Source organism: Xyrauchen texanus, chromosome 21 (genome assembly GCF_025860055.1).
Source record: "Xyrauchen texanus isolate HMW12.3.18 chromosome 21, RBS_HiC_50CHRs, whole genome shotgun sequence".
NCBI lineage: Eukaryota > Metazoa > Chordata > Actinopteri > Cypriniformes > Catostomidae > Xyrauchen > Xyrauchen texanus.
This window is the reverse complement of record NC_068296.1, coordinates 15,439,278-15,462,232: the sequence shown is the minus strand read 5'-3', so window position 1 is coordinate 15,462,232 and position 22,955 is coordinate 15,439,278. Positions and strand designations below refer to the sequence as shown.

Genomic DNA, 22,955 nt, shown 5'->3' with positions numbered 1-22,955 from the left:
GGTAACAGTATAATTTCTTTGATGCACACGTAAACTATACACAAGTTTAATCTGTGTTATATCAAATGCAAATGAAATGGTCACACTGTAGAGCCCTGACTCAACTCTTCTTTTTTGATAGATGGTCAGATCATTGAGCCGAAAATGTCAGCGAGTTTTGTGCCAGACCACAAAGCCTCCATGGTGCTTTTCCTGGACAGAGTGTACGGAATTGATAACCAGGACTTCCTGTTGCATGTGCTGGAGGTCGGCTTCCTGCCCGATATGAGAGCTGCAGCCTCTCTGGATACGGTGAGCTCTTAAGACTGCCAAATATATTTCTTTACATTTCATAATTTGCTTGTTGTCATTATGTTGTAGTACATACAGTATACTGTTGTAATTTAAACGCACCATGATAATTCTTCTAAAATGTACAAAACTAAATATAGTTGAAAAATTTAATAATAATCTGTGTTATTGCTTATGTTCCTCCAGGTAGCATTCAGCACCACAGAGATGGCACTGGCTCTGAACCGTTACCTGTGCTCAGCTGTGCTACCTCTGCTCACTAAGTGTGCCCCACTGTATGCTGGCACAGACCACCGTGCCATTATGATCGACTCTATGTTGCACACTATCTATAGGCTGTCCCGTGGCCGTGCTCTTACCAAAGCTCAAAGAGATGTCATCGAAGACTGCCTCATGTCTCTTGTCAAGTAAGTAATTCCTTCTTGACATCAGTGCTCAAAATAGACAAGCTAATTTTCTTAAACTTATTATACAGTATTTTAAACATAATGATGCTTGTGTATTTTTAGGTATTTGCGACCATCTATGTTGCAGCATCTGTTGAGGAGGCTGGTGTTTGATGTGCCAATCCTAAACGAGTATGCCAAGATGCCCCTCAAGGTATAAGAGTATAATAAAACATTTTGGGTGAACTAGCTTCTAACATATTGCTTGTAATGGAGCATGAATTTACACAACAGAGCTAATATATTCCACATTATCCAGTGTCCCAGATTACCCAAAGTTACCCTACTATAATTAGATATGCTTAGTTTTTGGTTCCATCATATTTTTGTGCCTGTGTGCTTTAGTTTAGTTGTTCTTACTCTATTTAGTTGCTGACCAATCACTATGAGCGTTGCTGGAAGTATTATTGTCTGCCTAATGGATGGGCAAACTTTGGAGTCACATCAGAAGAGGAGCTGCATCTCTCTCGGAAACTCTTCTGGGGCATCTTTGAGTCCCTGGCACACAAGGTGTGACAAACATAAATACTCTTAATGGAGGAATTCTAATTGGAACATGCATATACACTTACTTTCCATCTCATTACTCCAGAAATTCGATGCCGAGCTGTTTAAGATCGCCATGCCCTGTATATGTGCCATTGCTGGTGCCATTCCTCCAGACTATGTAGATGCTAGCTATTCATCCATGACTGAGAAGAAAGCATCTGTAGATGCTGAGGGCAACTTTGATCCCAAACCAGTGGAGACAACCAAGTAAGTGAAAAATAGAGAAATCAACCAGTAGGGGTGGGTAAAAATATAGATTTTTCAATGCATCGCGATCTTCATTTGAATGATATCGATTCTTAAATCTATTTTTACTCTATGTGCAACCCTCTCCTACAATGAGAGAAAATCACTCGCATTTGCAACCAAATTTCACGCTATGTGACTAAAATGTATATTATGTTTAGATTTCACTCACCAGTACTTTTTAAATGCCAATAACGCATAGCAGGTATGAGATTATTCATGTCTCTCTCATTAACTTGCGCTCATTTACAGACACTCTTTATAGAAGTGCCAGTTTTCTTAAAACATTTTATTATTATCATTTCAATTTTCATAATATACAGTACCTAGTTAGAAGATTCCCTATATAATTACCTGCATTATCTGGGAGAGACTTTCTTTCATATTTAAGCAATAGATAAACATTATAACTAAAATATACCCATATGAATCATTATTGAAGCGAATCAAAATAAGAAATCAAATGGAATCAATAGCTTGGGAATCGGAATCGGATTGAATAATGAAATCTGTATCAATACCAGACCCTATTTAGTAGTTTAGACTTAACAAATATCAGTCGCAGTACATCATTTTTCTTTTGCATCTTTCATTGTGTATGTTTTACCACAGTTAGTGTAACACAAGCAATCATTATAAGGGAATCAAAAGTGAACAACATTGAAATATCTCCTCGTCTTATTATATTTTCTTTTTGGTTCTTTACAGCACCATCATCCCTGAGAGGCTGGATGCCTTCATTAACAAATATGCTGAGCACACGCATGATAAGTGGGCATTTGAGAAGGTTAGTATCAGCGCTCTTGCTCATTTCTGAATGGATAAAGCATTGTAGGTTTGGCAATAGGCTTATAAGTTTTGCTTTCTTCTTCCAGATCCAAAACAACTGGACATATGGAGAGGTTCTAGATGAGAATGCCAAAACCCATCACATGCTGCGGCCATACAAGACTTTCTCAGAGAAGGTCTGAATATATCTATGACATATGCTGTTCACAAGCTATTCCTTTCCTTTATTAATGTCTGTCTGCTTCGTATACACCATTGTTTAGTGTGAGAATCCTAAGGAAAGAATGGATGTCAACCTCTATCTCATTTTATCTGTCTCTAGGATAAGGAGATCTATCGCTGGCCCATTAAAGAGTCCATCAAGGCCATGCTGGCTTGGGAATGGACTCTGGAGAAAGCCAGAGATGGAGAGACTGAGAAAACCGAGGTGAAGGCCACCAGGAAGATCTCCCAGACTGCTCAGGTAAAAGAGGGATGAGGGAAATTCAAAATGAGGTGTAAGAAAGAAGATGTAATTCATATGTTTGATGAACACAATGTGTACAAATATATCTGTCTCCTGCAGGCCACCTATGACCCCAGCCAGGGATACTCTCCCCAGCCAGTAGATATTGTAAACATGGCCTTGTCCAGAGAGCTACAGGTATATAATTTATTGTATTGAAGTACCTTCTTTAGATCCTGGTTGACCAGGTAGACCAGCACCAAACCAGCATAAACCAACCAGCATGGAAGTTCGTTCTGGTGTAAACTGGTCTTTTTAGCAGGGTAATGAATTACTTTATGTTTCTGTCCATAGTCTATGGCAGAGCAGCTCGCTGAGAATTACCACAACACATGGGGCCGCAAAAAGAAGATGGAACTGCAAGCCAAGGGTATGATCTCATTATTTATATGCAATGTGTGATCTGCATGGGCTTGACACCCCTAATGCATAACATTTAAAAATGTTGTTATATTATATATATTATATATATATATTGTTTGTAAGACAAACCATGTTAAACCATGGAGTGTCTCCTTGTTTCTTGTGGTTTTTGTATTCACAATGTAGGTGGTGGTACCCACCCTTTGCTGGTACCATATGACACGTTGACAGCCAAGGAGAAGACAAGGGACAGAGAGAAAGCCCAAGACCTGCTCAAATTCCTCCAGTTCAATGGATTTGCTGTCACCAGGTTCCCAACTGATAAATAACAATCTAGTGATGTAAAAAGGTGGACAAAAGAGACCTGTTCATACAGTTACATTGTATTATGTCTCATTACTGCTCTTTTGTTCTTCTCCAGAGGTTTGAAGGACATGGAGCAGGAAATTTCCTCCATTGAGAAGCGCTTTGCTTATGGGTTCCTACAGAAGCTGTTGAAGTGGATGGAGATTGCGCAAGAGTTTATTGCTCATCTTGGTATACATTCATACTATAGCAGTCATTTCTTAGATCCAAAGCATTGCCGATTTTATATAGCACTTGTTGCAGTTGTTTTTGATTGACAAGCATGTGTTCCATGTGTTTGTTACTCTAGAGGCCGTTGTGAGCAGTGGAAGAGTTGAGAAATCCCCTCACGAACAGGAGATTAAATTCTTTGCCAAGGTGAGTCCCCTTTGACTGGTGTACTCGTGCATGCTAAACAAGACTTATATCACAGTGAGAATTATTTGTTAAACACAGGTGGGTTGCACCATTTAAGGAGCTTTCAAGTTTCAAATTAATACATTTTAATTTAAGTCATTTTTATTTCTGGATATAAAAGTCCCTCTTTTACCGTCTCTTTTTTATGTCTTTCTGTAGATTCTGCTTCCATTGATAAACCAATACTTTAAGAATCACTGCCTTTATTTCCTGTCCACACCTGCTAAAGTTCTAGGCAGTGGTGGCCATGCATCCAACAAGGAGAAAGAGATGATTGCTAGGTAATTAAGATCTACATTAAGCTACAGATTTCCATTATACTTAGTTTGTTTTATTATGTAACACAAACAAATATATTCTCAGTTTTTTGCGCCTTAAAGAATTCAGACTTTGCAAGTGATCTTAGTTATTCTAGAAAATACATTTGATGTTGTCCTTCCTGCTCCTCACACTTCTTGCCTTGGGTTCTCTCTCTCTTCCCCTTCCTGGAGTATTTTCATGGGTCCCCTCATCCTTTTGTCATTTTTTATATTTATCTTCTCTGGACCACATTGTTTTGCACCTGCTTTTCCACCATCTTAACCTCACCTTTTCATTCCTCTCCACACCTTCTCTTTCTCAACCCTCCAACCCTCTTTCTGTCTTATCTGCCTTTCTCTCTCTCTCTGTCTCTTTTATTCTCACTCTTGTCTTGCCTCAGTATCTTCTGTAAGTTGGCCGGTCTGGTGAGACACAGGGTTTCCCTCTTTGGTAAGAATCCTGCATGATGCCCTGATACCAGATCTCATTGTTTCACCTTCATTCCCCTTTTCTTTATTTCACACCCATCCATACACTCATTCTTAATAGTTGTTTTTTTTTTGCTCTGAGTTTTCTTTTGTCTTTCCCTCCATGCTTCCCTCCTCTCGCTATCCTCCTTTCCTCCTTTCTTTCTTTCTTTCTTTCTTTCTTTCTTTCTTTCTTTCTTTCTTTCTTTCTTTTCTCTCTCTTTTTCCCCCAAGTGGCTGAGGTTTGCTTTGCTTATGTTGTTTTTTCTTCAACCCACCCGCAAATAATTCACTCTTTATCTCTTTCTTTCTCTTTTCTTTCTTTCTTGCTGTCTAAGTGGCTGTGGTTTGCTTAAGTTGTTTTTTCCTTAACCTTACAGTAAGAGCCATTTTCATATGAGATATGAGAAGAATATCTGCTTTGGCTGTGATTATATTACTTCATTTTATATCAGTATCATATTAGAGCATAATAATCTCTGTCCTAATTCTGTAAGATTTTCAAACTAGGGCAATACAGGTATGTCAGAATGCTAATTGTATTGCAAGGTGCAAACATTAAGGTGATTGTCATGCTCTCTATGTTTGTGTGTATGTGCGCAGGCACTGATGCCTCAGCAGTGGTCAACTGTCTTCATATCTTTTCCCGTTCACTGGATGCCAGGTATATTTCTTAATCGCATTACTATTTCCTGTGTTTACTGACGTTTACACTGTTGATTTAATCCTTGCATCCATCCATCTTTTCTTTTGCTCTGTCCTCGTTTTCTTTAAGGACTGTGATGAAATCTGGGCCTGAGATTGTGAAGGCTGGTCTGCGCTCTTTCTTTGAGAGTGCTGCCGATGATATTGAGAAGATGGTTGAGAACCTCAAACTGGGGAAGGTGTCCACCAAAAACCAGGTCAGATGTTAAAATAGTCCTGTTCTTTGAGATGTTCCATTTTAATCAGAATGACCTTAATTTACACATACAAGGAATTTGTCTTGGTGACAGGAGCTTTCAGTGTACAAACAATACAGCAATAAGATTTAAAAAATAGAATAAAAATAATAATTGAGTAGAAAATGATATATATATATATATATATATATATATATATATATATATATATATATATATATGTACATAAAATATAAAAACAAATAAAAATCTGTTATATACAGAAGCAAGGGAATGTAATGGCAGAAGAGGTATGGTATTTTGGATATATATAAATAGACTAAGCTGTGTATTGCACATTAATTATTGCTCAATGGGGCAATTTTAACACTTCATGAGATGGATTGCCTAAGGGAAAAAACGGTTCCTGTGCCTGACGTTCTGGTGCTCAGTGCTCTGTAGCACTGTCCGTGTATTGTTGTTCCATGTCTGTGATCTGATCTGCCAGCTGTTGTAGCGCTGCGTTCACGCACGTTTGTGGCGGGATGTACACACTCACCAGAATAAATAAAACATCAGAACTCCAGCGGCGAGTAGAAAGGCTTACAGTTAATAAAGAGTGCTTCCAAATTAGGACAGGACATCTTTTTTATCATTGTTATATCTGTACACAAACTTTCATTGATGTAAAAGCATGTTCCACTGCCTCTCGTTTTCCCTGTAAAATCCATGATGCGATCCACTCTGAACCGCTGAAAACCCAGCAGTTGTAACGCACTCTCCGGAATGGTTTCACTCAGCCTGGTTTATGTGAAGCACAAGGCAGCAGAGATTGAAAACTCCTTGTTTGTATGGGTGAGATGTAGTTCGTCCGCTTTGTTAGGAAGAGAGCGGAGATTCGCTAGATGAATACTCGGCAGCGCTGTTCTTAAGCCACACTGATGGATGTTGACCAGCGCGCCAGCTTGTTTCCCTCGCGTGCATCTCTTTAACAACACAGCTGTGCCTCTGACTAAAATGTCCAGCAGAGCATCCGAATAGTCAATTGTGTTTAATTCAATTTTGTGTTAAAGTTGCTAAATGTACACTGTGTCTCTCTCTCTAACAGGTGAAAGGTGTATCTCAGAATATAAACTACACCACCAATGCTCTGTTGCCAGTGCTCACCTCTCTGTTTGACCACATCGCACAACATCAGTTTGGAGATGATGTCATCTGTGAGTTCATTTTAAAAATTATTTTGTTTTGGATTTTATTTTGATAGGGGTCATTGTTGTGAAACAAAAACAAAAAACAAAAACTAAATAAATAAATAAATAATGTGAGGTGGCGGATGTATATAATACACTCAGAACAGATAAATAAAGATAAAGCACAAAGCATACAGAAATATAACAAAGATACTCTGAATATACAGAAGGAGAAATAATAAAAGTAGAAGTAACATACATGTTTTATTACCATACAATTGATTTAATTGATTGATATAAAGGAATTAAATTGAATTTAATTCACTTTGGTGTTCTACATTGCCATGTCAAAACTGTGCTGACAAAGCAGTAAAAATAATTAAAATAACAATAATAAAAAGAGTAAACAATTAAAAGTTGGATTATCAAATAAAATAGTGTACAATTAAATTAATGTAAATAGGAGTTATTAAAAGAAAAGATGTAAAACAAGAACAATAATGCCATGAATGAAAATAAGAAAAAATACATATAGTAATAGACACGTGGGTCAAGGCAGATGACTATCTCCTACCTCATATTGTCTTTCTTTTTTTTTTCTCTTTCTCCTCCATCATTCAGTGGATGATCTGCAGATATCCTGTTACCGTATCATGTGCAGCATCTACTCCTTGGGCACTGTAAAGACCCCTCATGCTGAGAAGTAAGCAAACTGCTCTCTGTATTGTGTTTTTTTCTTTCAAAGGATGTTAATGAGTGTTATGTGTTAATAAATATTATGTTGTGATGTCACACAGCCAAAGACCTGCTCTAGGAGAGTGTCTGGCTCATCTGGCCGCTGCCATGCCTGTTGCTTTCCTGGAGCCCAACCTCAATGAATTCAACGCATACTCTGTGTACACTACCAAAACCCCACGAGAGAGAACAAGTCAGTAGTTAACTATATAATAAAGGGAATTTCACTTAGAAATAACAATTTTGTCATAATTTACTGAAGTTTTCAGATCAATGATGATATAGCTTCCTAAACCCCTAATCCTTCATGTTTTAGTCCTGGGTCTGCCCAGTCAAGTGCAGGAGCTTTGTCTAGACATCCCTGAGCTGGACGTGTTGATGAAGGAAATCGGACATCTGGCAGAATCTGGGGCCCGTTACACAGAGATGCCACATGTAATTGAGATCACCCTGCCCATGCTGTGTAACTATCTGCCCCGCTGGTGGGAGAGGGGTTCAGAGAACTTCCCTGAGCAGGAGGATTGTCTTTGCACTGATGTCACCTCTGAACAACTAAACCAACTGCTGGGCAGCATTATGAAGATTGTCGTCAATAACCTGGGCATTGATGAAGCTTCCTGGATGAAGAGACTGGCAGGTGAGAGGAAACTAAACATGAAGTCTGCAGGTTTTTAGGTAACTTCATAAAGCACTGGTATTGTAAAACAAGTAGTTTTAGCTCTTAATGTTGACTAGATGAGCAACATTCAAAACCATTGTAAAATAGTTGATTTCACACACCTGTGACCACACATCACATGATTTTCATATTAAGTTGATTCACAAGTTGCTTTATCGCTTGGCAACTGTAAACACCCTACTTACAGGTTAATGGACATCTCTATGTTACTTGATGGAAGAATGGTTTATTATGATATTTTAGTAAATAAATGTAATTATTTATTGAATATTTTATTCAATATTTGATTGTCTTTTATCATATTGCTTTTGTTGCAGATTTAAAACAGCAGTACGCAACGAGGCCAATGTGTTTTTGAAATTGTACTTGTTTTAAGGCATCCGCAGCGTCTGCTTCACATTGTACCTAACTATGAGTTACCACTGTAATCCCCTCCATCTTTTAAGAAGTAGAATTTCACATCAGATCTGCATGACAAAATAAATAACTGATCAATAATCAATACTGATCATTTACTTCATATGCTTCCTCCTGATGTTCCTCCCCAGTATTTGCTCAGCCCATTGTGAGCAGAGCAAAGCCAGAGATGCTCAAGTCCCACTTCATCCCCACCATGGAGAAGCTGAAGAAGCGCAGCGGAAAGGTGGTGGCTGAAGAGGAGCAGCTGCGTATGGAGGGGAAGACGGAGGTGGACAGTGAGGAGGGAACCATTCGCGATGAATTTGCTGTGCTCTGCAGGGATCTGTATGCTCTTTACCCGCTGCTCATCAGATATGTGGACAACAACAGGTAACTGCAGCACTTATGCATAGTAGGTAAACATTTACTGCTGGTTAAAGGAATACATCACACAAAAATTTTAATTCTGTTATTGTTTACTCAACCTCCTGTTGCTCTAAACCTGTATGACTTGCTTTCTTCTGTGGAACACCAAAGGAAACATTTTATGAATCATCGTGTGAGTTTTTGCTAGGCCTGATATCAATATTTATCTAAAAAGATGAATATTCAATATTGCTTATGAACTTTATAAAACATTATTTAACCTATGTTCTACATCTAGACATATCAGATCATTTATGTCTCGCTAAAAACACAAGCAGTTCGGCTAAGTTATACACACAACTATCAAACTGAATCACAGTCGTGAATATGCCTGTTAGGATGTAATAACTGTCTTGTGGCTACATAGCCCTGCAGTCTTGGAAACCAGAAATGAGGCTCAGCAGATGGTAGCTAGCTATCTGGCTAATATGATATTGTTGTGTACCGAACAAGACAGCACTGACAATGCAATACAGCTATGGATTGAACACAACAACAACTCTGACATCAACACCATTGCTGTTTATTTATGTACTATTTAGTTAAACGTTTTTCAAGATTCATAGTGCTGTCACTAGCATGAGTTTGTTTCTTTTTCTTGTGATGTTCATTTGTGGTTGGCAATCCAGCTTATGGTGCATTACCACCACCTACTGAGCTGAAATGTGGAGCGTCACAAGAAAGTCTCATTAAACTCATTGAAAAGAGGTCACACACTCCTTATGTAGGATTAAATCCTAAACTATACGTTAAAGGTAGATTACCCTCTGGGGTTTATTTTATAAAAAGTGATGTTTACATTTATTCTTTAGGTCTAACAAATGTGAAGTGTATTTCCTCCCCATTAATGGTGTGAAATGTATATTGTGATGAATATCGAGATCGAACAATATGAAAACAATTTTTTATAATATTTTTGGCCATATTGCCCAGCCCTAGTTTTTTCCATACAAAACTACATTAAAAGTAGTAAATACTACACCTGACAACTAACAAGCAACAGAGCATTTTGTCTCTTGCTAGTTTTTAATTCAGTGGCATCACGCTGAGCCCCTATGTAGAATTTCCTTGGTTTAAAATCCCACCGAACATATTAACATAACATCTATATATTAAACATAAAATATGTTCTAATTGTGCTATATCGCACAGCAGTTTGTGTTCAGTGTCGACAGACAATTTTTTACATCACATCACTTATCACATCACGTGTGGTGAGGACACGGTGGTAGGCTGTAAGTAAGATTTTATTGGAAATGTTTCTCTGAAAAGGGCGAGATGGTTGACCTGTCCTGACCCTGATGCTGAGGATCTCTTCAGGATGGTTGGAGAGGTCTTCATTTTCTGGTCCAAATCTCACGTATGTCTGAGATCTGTTTCTTTTCAACTTCCTCTCTTTCATAAAAATGTTATGGTATTCCCTTTCAACTCTTTTGTGATCCACTTCAAAGCATTGATTGGTTTAACAAACCAATAACTCTTTCCTTCTGTGATGATGCTTCCTGTTATTTTGGCACTCTACAGAACTTCAAGCGTGAGGAGCAGAACTTTGTGGTGATGAATGAGATTAACAATATGTCCTTCCTCACTGCTGACAGCAAAAGCAAGATGAGCAAGGTGAGTTTAACTGCCACTAAAAATCTGCACAGACACAGGGTCTCACTCAGCATTGGCATTTTAAAATGATCACAACTTTAAAGTCAATGTAAAGTGGCATATTTCTGAATGAAACAGGATATTTAACATGAAAGACGATTTTCCAATGGGAAATGTTTGAATTGTGAAAAGTGGCCGTTACAGTGCACACTCTGTCGTCAGCTGAAAAGGAATGTCATTCAGATGTGAATCAAGTCATTTTGATTATGAGGATAATTTTTTTGCTTGCAGTAGTGTGAAATTCAGTGTGAATAAATCATGCACAATAAGACCAGGAATGTGTATTAAGAAATAAAATAGGCACAATATTTGATGTCATGTTGACTTGAAATGTTTTGTTCTTTCATTTACCAGTTCCATCTCATCAAATTGCATTGTTTTTTTTTTTTTACAAATTATTGTTAAAAATTAGAATTTCATTCCTTCAGGAGACTGCTGACCCCATGTACTTTCCAGGTTTTCAAGTGTATATAGTCATAAGACAACAGTTTGATTTGATGTCCTATCTTTGATGGGTTTTTTGTGCAGTCTTAACAGTGCTATCTTTCTCTCTGTTCTGTCTTTGTGTGGATTCGGGGCCTGTAGACAGGGGATGGAGAGGTCAGACCGAGTTTCTGCACGATAAAAAAGCTGTGCTGATCGCATGGCGCACAATGCTAAGGCTTTTCATCAAACTTCATACACACTGGCAAACTGAAACATTTAGTCACATACACACTAGCAGACACATTCCTATACATATGTGATGTAAACTCACACATATCCTCACCTAACATTACCCATAAGCCTTTAGAAGTCAGTAATTCACCTCTCACCTCTTGGGCTACCCCCGACCAAAGATTTTCCTAGTTAACTTGTTGTCGTTATTTTAAGCCATTAGTCGACTAGTTGCCACAAGTTTATGATATTAATTTAATTACTTAAATATATATATTTTTGGGGGCATTAGAAATGGTTTGAGTTCCAGGACTCAAGAAAGAATGTTATAAGTAACATTGCTAACACTGTTCTACATTACAGAAAAATACTAAACCATAATAATGAGCCTTTAAAATATACATTTTACAAGCACACGCATGAACTGAGCCACAGCGACGCCAGCAAAAGTGGTAATGATTCTGAATGTGTCGGGAAAATCTAGCAAGGAGACTGTCTGAACATTTTGTTAATTTATAGCGAGAAATGCACATTAGGGTTGTGCCAACAGATGATGATCTCGGGGATCAATGATGCTCAGAGCGATCGCCAATAGCGGATGCTTTTGATGATGTCAAGAAGATATTTGGCTTGTTTTACATTAATGTATTAAATTATTATTATTATTAATAGGCTATTATTATTATCAAATTAAATGTACAAATAATTTGCCAATTTCTTATATTATTAAGAACAGATAACAGAAAAGCCGTCTATGCGCATGTATGACACGCGGTTTGTTCAGAGGCGTGCAGTCTCACTCTTCTCACTCTTTCTTTGTGTCTGTCTTCTGAATACATTTTTACAAGAACAGTATCGTCTATGAGTGTAGCAAATTTTGATTAAAATGTTTTATTTAGAAATGTATTTGATTAAAGTTAAGTTATATATATATATATATATCGTGAAGGAGGGAACAAAACAAAATGTATTCTCACACTTGATGTATTTTCCCAGACAACTAAATACCTGACCAATATGGTGTAGGTTCTTTGCTGGAGAGATGTTGCCCTTCACATGGTTGTAAAGTAATCTTTCAAAAAGCTGAACACACATTTTTAATTGCACTTAATTTTTTTCCAGTTTCATTTGAATATTTAGTTAAAATAAATACAAAATAAAATACAAAGTTTAAAGTTTTAAATCAAGGTCTTGCTTTATTGTGTAGGCTTAACCCTAACCCTGCTTAGCTAAAATTACCCCATTGTACCACCTAGCATCCAACCAGCGGTATTACTGGTGTTCATCAGTTTGAACGTGACCAACTGACCAATCAAAACTTGGTCGACCAAGACTCTTCTCATCAACTAATATTTGGTCGACTATTAGGGGGCAGCCCTACTCACCTTATACAAATTTTACTTCACATTAGTCATGTAATCTTAATGGAGTACAAAGCCGAGTTCACTGCCAGTGTGTGTGTGTGAGGTATGTTTGTACCTTGTTTGATGAAAGCCCTCAGTTCTAAACTTTAGTGTCAGGATCATGGCACTCTCTTCAGCTGGCTGTTAACTCCCGCTGAATCTGAGTTCCATCACCCTGCCAGTGATTTTGTTTGACGTGTCTTCTGATAGAGTTTGTCTGCTGCAAGTTCTTGCAGAGTTGTATTTTTCTCTTTTCTTGCTTTTTTCCTGTTTGTTGTTAATGTTTGATCTTTTTTCCTCCACAAGCTCTGGTGGTGATTCTCCCTCACAAGGGGCTATCTTAATACTTCATTATCAAACCATTACCCATCATCTAATCTTCACAGAATTCAGGGAAACATTAAAGCACATTGTCAGTGTTCATCATTGGGAATGTAGGGAGGGGACATTCTTCCAGTGGGAAACAGTTCTCATTACATCTCTCATCTAATATTTCCCTCCCTTTGTTTCATGTAATATATCCAATAGTACTAAAAAGTACTTCATGCAACTTTCATATATTATAGTTTAATTTGATTGTGGATTTGTGTCCATTTTGTTGACATGATATTAATTGACATGTTACGCAGACCCAACTGACTTCCTCGCTTTCCTAAAAGGTTTGTGTCCCTGTTAGGTAAATGTTATTATTCATACAGGATACCACCTCTCTCATCTGTGCTGTGAGATGGCAATTACTGTTGCATCATCTGTTGTCTCCTCATCATGGGTTCCCCTCTCTGCCTCACATTCATTCAAAATAATCTCATTCAGATTATCCTCTCTTCTACCCTTTGTCTCCTCTCACACTCTTACAGCTACAGATCCAGAGAGTGTGTTTGAGGGCGTACTCACACTAGGCCCGGTTGCCTTGTACCGTGCCCAACCATCCCCCCTCCCCACTCCCCCACTGGCCTACACTCACATTGCACTTAACGTTCCGGGCCTGAGCATGATCACGTCATTACAATGCATCTTTTTGTTTTGAAGAAAACCTGAAGAAAAGCGCTCTCGGATAGCACAATGGAGTCCATCATTCTAATGTTACTTTGTGGAATCGTTTGGGGCAGGTTACACATGGCCCTGTTACATACCTAATTGTCAACAACATCATACCAGTGGAATTTATCCTTTTCGACCGATGAGTTGCCAGATTTACCTTCAGACACTGATCCAGCAGTTTTTTCAGCTTGTCATGACATTGCTCAATGGTTCTTTGGTATCCACGAGCACGAAGTTAGTAACGAATTGTACCAAATGTGTCTGAGTTGTATCGATTTGTTGCTGTATACTCGCGTCGGCTTACATTTCTAGTAAACACTACACCTCTACCATAGACCAAAGTGATCCCATTGCCAGCATGTTTGTTAAATGGAACAGTTGCCTCATTGACATCATGTTTCGAGTTCCGTGCTCGGCCATGGTTAGTGGTTACACTAGATGCGTACCATCCCTGAGCCAACTGAACCGTACCCGAGCCCACCTCTTCAAGCGGGCCAAGGCACGGTTTAATGTACTGTGCCCGGGCACAGTATGGTGTGATCACACTAGTCAAATGAACTGGACTTTGGGGGTCAAATGTGCCCTGGGCACGGTATAGATCGCCTAGTGTGGGTACACCCTGAGAGATGGAGAGGGACCCATAGCCTAGTGCTGTTTTCTAGTGTGCTGTGCTGGAGGGTGGGCAACATTGCATTACTAACAATGGGACTGCTGTATGTGTAGTTTAAAGGATCTCCTAATAAACCAACTTATAACACTTATACTGCACTTTTGCTGCAGTTGCAGGCAATGCACTTTGAATAACTGTAGCATCTGAACTGTAGCTGTAGTGTATGAGTTTATTGCCTGTCCTTGAAGCATGCTGTTACTTTGTACCTTTCCCCTTTTTTTTTTCCTCGGTAATACATAGTTATTTTTTCCCAGTGCAAATCTTCCCTTGCTTTTTTAAAAACTTTAACACATTTTTAAAGGGGTTATATCATATTTTGTAATTATTTACACAATTTACTTTCACACTATTTTGATAGATAAGTTAAATAGTCCATGCTAAAATGTACTGCATAAATGCATGAGAGCAGATGGAAATGACCAGGTTACCTGATTCCTTGGTAAAAGTAAACCTCAGCCACTCTTCCCTATCATCGAGCACTTTTGGGTGTAATCGATTTACAAAGTAGTTAGTTACTATGATGTAATTACTTTTTAGTACAAAAAGTAGTGATTTTGTCAACAATAACGAATACAAGACGAAAAAGACGAATCATGATGATTATTAAATGATTTTATAAAAGCTTACGGTTGACAAAAATATGATGAAAAACATTATACTGCATGATATGTAAAGGGATCAATGGAAAGGAGGAGGCGAGATCCGGCTTGATAATATAAATAATAGTTTTAATGACAAACTTAAAAGACAAATACATACATGACGGACATGTCTGTAAACTATCTCTCTCTCCCGCACGATCCTCTGCAGTTGACCTTTATCCCTCTCGGGAGGCTTGATTAGCCTAATACGGGACCTAGGATCACGACCCGGCCCCGCCCTCCGCCCTGCCACATTCCTCTCTCGTTCTCTCAGGCTGGGGAGCCCCCAGCATGACGTACACCCCCCCCCCTTCCCTGGGGGAGGGCGTGCCCTAAGCCCCGTCTGCCGGCAGGTCATCCCCGTCTACCTGGATGAGGGAGGGGACAAGGGGAGGGAAACAGAAATAATTAAACTGGGGGGGTACTTCCTGTAACAGTGTAGTACCCCCCCCCAAAAAACACTGTAAAATTTAAAAGAGAGGGAAAAGGCCAATGCAGAGCGGAAGTGAGAGAGAGAGAGAGAGAGGAGAGAGAGAGATGAAAAAAAAAAAACCTACTCGCATGGTCCTCGATTACTACTCCACCCTCTCAGGTGGACGACAGCCGCTTCTCCCCGGGCAGACCGGAGTCAGACTCACGACCCCCAGCGGAAAGAACGCCCCACCGCGTTCTCGGTGACTCGTGGGGACTCTCCTCCGCACCTGGCAGCGGCCCTACGGCTCCAGGCGGTCGGGAAGACACTTCCCTCCTCCCCTCGCAGACGGCAGTCTTCCATCGACCCCCTCCGCATTTCTGGGCGATGGCAGGGCTCTCCTCCGCCCCTGGCAGCGGCTCCATCGCTTCAGGCGGTCGGGGAGTCCAGTCCCTTCTTGCCTCGAGGACATAGACTGTTCACCGCGTCTGGGCGGTCGGTCTACTCCCTCGGTGGATGGCAGCGGCGCTCCCCTGGGTGGATGGCAGTGTCAAGGACTCCGCGACGGGCATCCCTCCTCCTTCCCGGATTTCGGCACCAGTGTAAAGGGATCATTACAAACGAGGTGACAAGCCTTACCGCTCTCTCTCTCTCCCGCTGACCGTCACACGACCCCCCATGCCACATGATATTAACAGAAGAATAAACAGAAGAAAAAAAACCTGCTTTAAAACTTCTTAATTACCTCAATCAAATGCATGCTATTTATACATGAGATGAATCACTATATCCACAACATATATGTAATATTACAACTTACATCTGCACAGACAATAAAGCAAGTGAACAGGTATACTTGAACTAAGTTACGTGTTAATCATAAAAAGTGTTCACAATGCATGACTTGCATTGTGAACACACTGTTTCTGTAAAATAATACGCTACATGCAATGCAACATCCTTAATGGGATAGTTCACCCAAAAATGACACTCACCCTCATGTCATCCCAGATGTGTATGACTTTCTTTCTTCTGCTGAACACAAACAAAGATTTTTAGAAGAATATTTTAACTCTATAGGTCCATACAATGCAAGTGAATGGGTACCAAAGTTTTGAAGGTCCAAAATGCACATAATTTCAGCATAGAAGTAATCCATAAAACTCCAAGTTTAAATCTATATTTTCAGAAAATATATAATAGGTGTGGATGAGAAACAGATCATTTATTTACTATAAAATCCACTCCCTGCCCAGATGGCAATATGCACAATTAATGTGAATTGACAAATACAAACAAAAAAAAGAATATGAAAGTGGACATTGATTTTAAACAAATGAAGAAAAAAAGAGGTGCATTCACACAATACAAGTATTCAGACCCCTTAATTTTTTTCACATTTTGTTATGTTGCAGCCTTATGATAAAATGCTTTAAAAAAACATTCTACACTCCATACCCATAACTTTGCAAATGTATTCAAAAGTGAAAAAATTTTATATCAAGTTTTCAGACCCTTTGCTATGACACTTTAAATTTAGCTCAGGTGCATCCCATTCTCTGGATTATCTTTGAGATGGTTGTACACTTTGATTGGAGTCCACCTGTGGCAAATACAATTGATTGGACATGATTTGGAAAGGCACACACCTGTCTATGTTAGGTCTCACAGCTCAAAAGTCATATCAGAGCAAAAACCAAGCCATGAGGTCAAAGGAACTGCCTGCAGAGCTCAGATACAGGATTGTGTTGAGGTATAGATCTGGGGAAGGCTGCAAAAAACCTTTGGCTGCATTGAAAGTTCCCAAGAGCAAAGTGGCCTCGATAATTCTTAAATGGAAGAAGTTTGGAACAACCAGGACTCTTCCTAGAGCTGGCCGCTAGGCCAAACTCAGCGATCAGGGGATAAAGGCCTTGGTAAGAGAGGTGACCAAGAAACCCGATGGTTACTCTGGTTGAGCTCCAGAGATAATGTGTGGAGATGGGAGACACTTGCAGAAGGACAACCATCACTGCAACACTCCACTGATCTGGGCTTTATGGCAGAGTGGCCATACGGAAGGTTCTCCATAGTACAAGACACATGAAAGCCTGCTTGGAATTGGGAAAAAGCACCAAAAGGACTCTTGGGCTGTGATGAAACAAAGATTGAACTGTTTGGCCTGAGTTCCAAGCGTCACATATGGAGGAAACCAGGCACCACTCATCACCTGCGCAATACCATCCCAACCATGAAGCAAGGTGCTGGTAGCATCATGCTGTGGGGGTGTTTTTCAGCAGCAGAGACTGGGGGACTGGTCAGGGTTGAATGAAAGCTGAACACAGCTTAATACAGAGCTATCTTTAATGAAAACCTGGTCTAAAGTGCTCAGGACCTCAGACTAGGCAGAAAGATCACCGTACAACAGGACAATGACCATAAGCACACAGCCAAGATAATGCAAGTGTTCCTTAGGGACAACTTTGTGATTGTCCTTGAGTGGCCCAGCACAAGCCTGGACTTGAACCCAATCGAACATCTCTGGAGAGACCTGAAAATGTCTCCATCCAATGTCCACCCCATCCAACCTGACAGAGCTTGAGAGGATCTGCAGGGAAGCATGGTAGAAAATCCCCAAATACAGGTGTACAATTGTCAAATCATACCCAAAAAGACTTGAGGCTTTAATCGCTGACAAAAATCTTGTTTTTGCTTTGTCATTATAGGGTATGGAGTGTAGATTGATGTGAAAAAAAATTGTTTAAAGCATTTTAGCACAAGGTTGCAACATAAAATGTGAAAACAATTAAGGGGTCTGAATATTTTCTGAATGCACCGTACAGCTTGGATGACATTAGGGTGAAGAAATGTAATGGGCTAAACATGGGAAATTAATGAAAGTATTTAACTAACTTACACTCTAGTATAGTCATTATATGCTGTTATTTCAATAGATCTGGTTTTCACTACAAGGACAGTTGTACAGTATTTTGTATAGACTATCTTTTATAAACTTTATAAAAGTTTGGAATAACACACTGATTTATTTGTTTCGGAAGGAAATTGGTACTTTAATTCACCAAAGTGGCATTCAACTAAACACAAAGTTTAGTCAGGACATTACTGATGAAAAAAACAGCAGCACCTTATCCCTGAGTAATCATGCTAAATTGCTAAATTGGTACTAGAAAATCACTTCCCACTATCAAACACAGTTGAAAGCTATTTGGTTCGTTAAATGAAGCTTATCATTCTCTTTGGGATTGTTTTTGATTTGCCACAGTATACAATAGACTGGCATGTCTTAAGATCGATATTAGGTCAAAAATTGCAAAAAAGAAACAGATTTCTCTAGAAACTCTTCAGTCAATCATTGTTTTGAGGAATGAAGGTTATTACAATGCTTGAAATTGCCAAAAAAATTAAGACTTTATACAAAGGTGTACAATACAGCCTTCAAAGACAAAGGACAACTGGCTCTAACAAGGACAGAAAGAGATGTGGAAGGCCAGATGTACAACTAAACAAGAGGATTGTACATCAGAGTCTCTAGTTTGAGAAACAGATGCCTCACATGTCCTCAGCTGACAGCTTCATTGAATTCTACCAGCTCAACACCAGTTTCATGTACAACAGTAAAGAGAAGACTCAGGGGTGCAGGCCTTATGGGAAGTGCAAAGAAAAAGACACTTTTGAAACAGAAAAACAGAAGAAAAATGTTAGAGTGGGCTAAGAAACACAGACATTGGACAACAGATAATTGGAAAAGAGTGTTATGGATATTAACCGCATTGAGCTTTTGTGGAATCAGTTAGACTGTAAGGTGCGTGAGAAGTGCCCGACAAGACAGTCACATCTCTGGCAAGTGCTACAGGAAGCGTGGAGTGAAATGTCACCTGAGTATCTGGACAAACTGACAGCTAGAATACCAAGGATCTGCAAAGCTGTCATTGCTGCACGTGGAAGATTTTTGATGAGAACTCTTTGAAGTAGTTTAAGAAGTTATGCATTTTCTTTTCACATTGTAATAGTAATTTTTCACGTTATTAATGTCCTGACTATACATTGTGATCAGTTGAATGCCATTTGGTGAATAAAAGTACCAATTTCTTTCCAAAAGAGCAAAATACATCATTCCAAACTTTTGGCCACCAGTGTATGTATTATACATGTTTAAATTAAGAAAATGATTATACAGGGTTTTTTTTCTTCTTTTTTTATGTTTTGACAGTTCCAAGTTAAACGGTCTATAATTTATGAATAGGGCATAACGAAATATTGACAAATTTTTAAGGACAGTTTTGGTGAATTTGGTGAACTATGATTAAAAGAAAAATAAACTGCAATTATGTGATAATGTATTCATCCTTCTGTCTGGCATCTGAAATTAGCAGAATTTTAGAACGAGTTTAGTTTCAATAAATGCTCTTTTTGGACTGGGGAGGAATTTTTGTGTTCTAAAAGTTACAGTATGTTTTCATAGTACATCTAGCTCTGTTATCTCAAAAGAGCAGGAAAAATTTTAATTAATCATGGCATGACCCCTTTAACAATTTAAAACCTGTAGCTAATGGTCAACTGTTAGCTGCCCTCAGACAAAATAAACTTACAGAAGGGAGATGTTTACAGAGAATTGTTTCTATATTAAGATTATTCTCTAAGGAACCGTATTGTACGTATTATTTGTCCATAAAACCAATGTATACTAAAAGGAACCAGACAGCCTAATTTCCAAAACAGCGTATTTTTGACCAAACCCTTTCTTTTGAAAGAAGGGAGCATGCTTGTGTCAGTCTAACTTTGCAGGCTTTTTGTAGGGTGGAGGCTCAGATGTTGAGAGGACCAAGAAGAAGCGACGTGGGGACCGTTACTCTGTGCAGACCTCTTTGATTGTAGCGGCCCTGAAGAAACTGCTCCCCATTGGTCTCAACATGTGCTCTCCTGCAGACCAAGAGCTCATAAACATGGCCAAGATCCGCTACTCACTGGTACAAATAAAACCAGAAAAACATAATTTGAGCAGTATTAAATATTCTCACATCGAATCATTATTTTTCAACTCCTTTTATGTGTGTGTTATAGAAAGACACAGATGAGGAAGTGAGGGAGTTTCTACAGAATAACCTTCATTTACAGGGCAAGGTAAGAACAGTCGAGTGAAGAATCAAGGTCATTCAGTGTACTATTGATAAATGCATTTAAGAATTGCTCTCTTTAGGTGGAGGACCCTTCCATGCGCTGGCAGATGGCTCTGTATAAGGAGACCTCTGGTAAAGCTGAAGATGCCGATGCACCAGAGAAGGTTGTGAAGAGAGTCCAGGAAGTTTCTGCTGTTCTCTACCACCTTGAGCTGGTGAGGCCCGTTCACAGTTCCCAAACTTTATTCCCAAACTTTTATTCCTATGCAAAGGTTGTGATGAAGTCATGGCACTTCTTGGTCTCCTTCTCCCTCCTCTTTCTCCTCCCATCAGACTGAGCACCCTTACAAGTCTAAGAAGATGGTTTGGCACAAGCTTCTGTCCAAGCAGCGCCGTAGGGCGGTGGTGGCCTGCTTCAGAATGACACCACTGTACAACATCCCAAGGTATCAAAACACACAGTGTTACACTTTGGTTATTAGATCAATTCCAGGAGTAAGATGGGTTGTTGTCACAAACATAATTCTTCTCATTCAGTCTTTTATGACAAAGTACTGTATCTTTCTTTACCTTAAGGCACCGGGCATGTAACATGTTCCTTAATGGATACAAGCGCAACTGGATTGAAAATGAGGGCTACTCGTTTGAAGACAAAATGATAGATGACTTATCTGTAAGTCTTTTTTTTCTGTTTTTTTGTTTTTTGCATGTCTAAGCAGCAGTTTGAGTTCAGTTTGTTCATACTGTACTGCTGGGTTTTTATAGAAAGTGATGGAGCAGGAAGAGGAAGAAGAGGAAGAAACTGAAGCAAAACCAGACCCCCTTCATCAGCTCATCCTTCATTTCAGCCGCACCGCTCTCACTGAGAAAAGGTGAGAGCAAATACCTTTGTTCTCATTTGGTGTTTGTACAGTTGCATTGTGTTTTTCTTAAATTCTCATGTTTATATACTCTCACATTTGTTTAATTCCCACCGCAGTAAACTTGAAGTGGATCATCTATACATGTCATATGCTGATATTATGGCAGAAGTAAGTTTTAATACACTTAACTTGCACACCCTTTTGTTTGTGTTCTGTGGGGTTCAAAAGTCCACAATCAAAATATGTGATTCAAAGACTTAAGTGTTAGGATTAAAAAAATAACAAGGAAATTCTATCATGTAAAATGAAATATTTAAGATTCAACCCTATTTCTAGGTCACTTATAATTAAGCAAATTTTAGACAGTGAATCATGTTAATTCCTTTTTATGAAAGGTCAGATTTTCTTGCTTCTATTAAAAAAGAAGCTAACAGTATTCTTAAATCATGCTTTGATTACATGGATGTTTTGCACAAACTAGTGTAGTCCATGCCAGCTCAAGTTCATGCTGTCATTAAAGCAGAAAGGGGCACAAAACTTATAGTAAGAAATTCTGAAATTCGTGTTTATTTTAAAAGCATCTTTTCACTCAAATTGTTAAAGCTGATAATATAATTTGTAATTACATTTTATTACTAAATTGGAGAATTAGAAGCATTTTCTCAAGTGGACCCAAGACTTTTAAACCCCACAGTATATGTTACTATTTATGGCTGATACAACCTGGCGATCATGTGCTGAAGCAGCTCACACTTCTCTCTCTCTGTACAGAGCTGCCACATTGGTGAGGAGGACGAAGGGGGAGAGGAGGGGGGCGAAGAACCATCCTTTGAGGTGCGACAGACAGAGATGGTATGGGGGGGCCTGGGGCTGGGGCCATGGGAGTCAGCGGAGCCAACAACTACAGCTCCTTCCACGCACTGAGTGAACATGCCCAGAACAAATGCACCCCGCACACTCATGTCTCTCCTATATCTATATCTTTCTGTCTCACTGTCTTTCTTTTCATTCTGTATCGCTCCTCCTTTCTGTAAACACCTCTCTCTAGCTGTTTTCCCTTTCTCTACCTGTTCCTCTCTATCCTTGTTGTGGACTGATCTGTGCACTCCTTTGCTGGATTCTGAGTCTTTGGGGGGGGATTTCACTAAAAATGGATTATGCCCACTGATTGCATTGTTTAGTTGCACATGCTGTCTGCATTGTTTTAGCACCCAGAATTATACAAATCATGTAATAATGCAAACATGCCCTCCCAAACAGTTTGGACAATTCCCCATTTTGCAGGCCAGATCTGAGTACCAATTTGTGGAGGATGCAACAGACTACTATGGTCTGGCATACTTTGTAGGGACTGTAAAGTATAAACCCACTGTAATCCAAACACCTGAATCAACTCAAAAGTCCACCAGACTATATTGCACATCAGATAAATGCCTGGTTATAATGTTCTTTGCCATCAAACAAATG

At 39.2% G+C, this 22,955-nt stretch overlaps 1 protein-coding gene across 7 annotated transcripts in view; it reads left to right on the top strand.

Annotated features, from left to right (window-relative positions):
• The window catches only part of LOC127661261 (ryanodine receptor 1-like), a 126,573-nt gene that overhangs the window by 69,219 nt on the left and 34,399 nt on the right, over window positions 1-22,955 (top strand). For 2 of the 7 annotated variants that reach the window (XM_052151894.1, XM_052151892.1), the window contains exons 48-80: window positions 122-291; window positions 478-698; window positions 801-891; window positions 1,107-1,247; window positions 1,330-1,493; window positions 2,241-2,319; window positions 2,408-2,497; window positions 2,644-2,784; window positions 2,887-2,964; window positions 3,121-3,196; window positions 3,376-3,499; window positions 3,611-3,726; window positions 3,845-3,912; window positions 4,111-4,232; window positions 4,652-4,701; window positions 5,322-5,382; window positions 5,494-5,620; window positions 6,708-6,816; window positions 7,411-7,492; window positions 7,587-7,717; window positions 7,841-8,161; window positions 8,752-8,992; window positions 10,301-10,388; window positions 10,553-10,645; window positions 11,270-11,284; window positions 20,305-20,475; window positions 20,570-20,629; window positions 20,706-20,840; window positions 20,959-21,071; window positions 21,202-21,298; window positions 21,391-21,497; window positions 21,605-21,656; window positions 22,260-22,322. In XM_052151894.1, the coding sequence (XP_052007854.1) occupies window positions 122-291; window positions 478-698; window positions 801-891; window positions 1,107-1,247; window positions 1,330-1,493; window positions 2,241-2,319; window positions 2,408-2,497; window positions 2,644-2,784; window positions 2,887-2,964; window positions 3,121-3,196; window positions 3,376-3,499; window positions 3,611-3,726; window positions 3,845-3,912; window positions 4,111-4,232; window positions 4,652-4,701; window positions 5,322-5,382; window positions 5,494-5,620; window positions 6,708-6,816; window positions 7,411-7,492; window positions 7,587-7,717; window positions 7,841-8,161; window positions 8,752-8,992; window positions 10,301-10,388; window positions 10,553-10,645; window positions 11,270-11,284; window positions 20,305-20,475; window positions 20,570-20,629; window positions 20,706-20,840; window positions 20,959-21,071; window positions 21,202-21,298; window positions 21,391-21,497; window positions 21,605-21,656; window positions 22,260-22,322 (3,797 nt within the window). Of the gene's footprint in view, window positions 1-121; window positions 292-477; window positions 699-800; window positions 892-1,106; window positions 1,248-1,329; window positions 1,494-2,240; window positions 2,320-2,407; window positions 2,498-2,643; window positions 2,785-2,886; window positions 2,965-3,120; window positions 3,197-3,375; window positions 3,500-3,610; window positions 3,727-3,844; window positions 3,913-4,110; window positions 4,233-4,651; window positions 4,702-5,321; window positions 5,383-5,493; window positions 5,621-6,707; window positions 6,817-7,410; window positions 7,493-7,586; window positions 7,718-7,840; window positions 8,162-8,751; window positions 8,993-10,300; window positions 10,389-10,552; window positions 10,646-11,269; window positions 11,285-20,304; window positions 20,476-20,569; window positions 20,630-20,705; window positions 20,841-20,958; window positions 21,072-21,201; window positions 21,299-21,390; window positions 21,498-21,604; window positions 21,657-22,259; window positions 22,341-22,955 lie in introns of all 7 variants that reach the window. The other 5 variants (XM_052151891.1, XM_052151889.1, XM_052151895.1 and 2 more) reach the window with 3 other exon arrangements.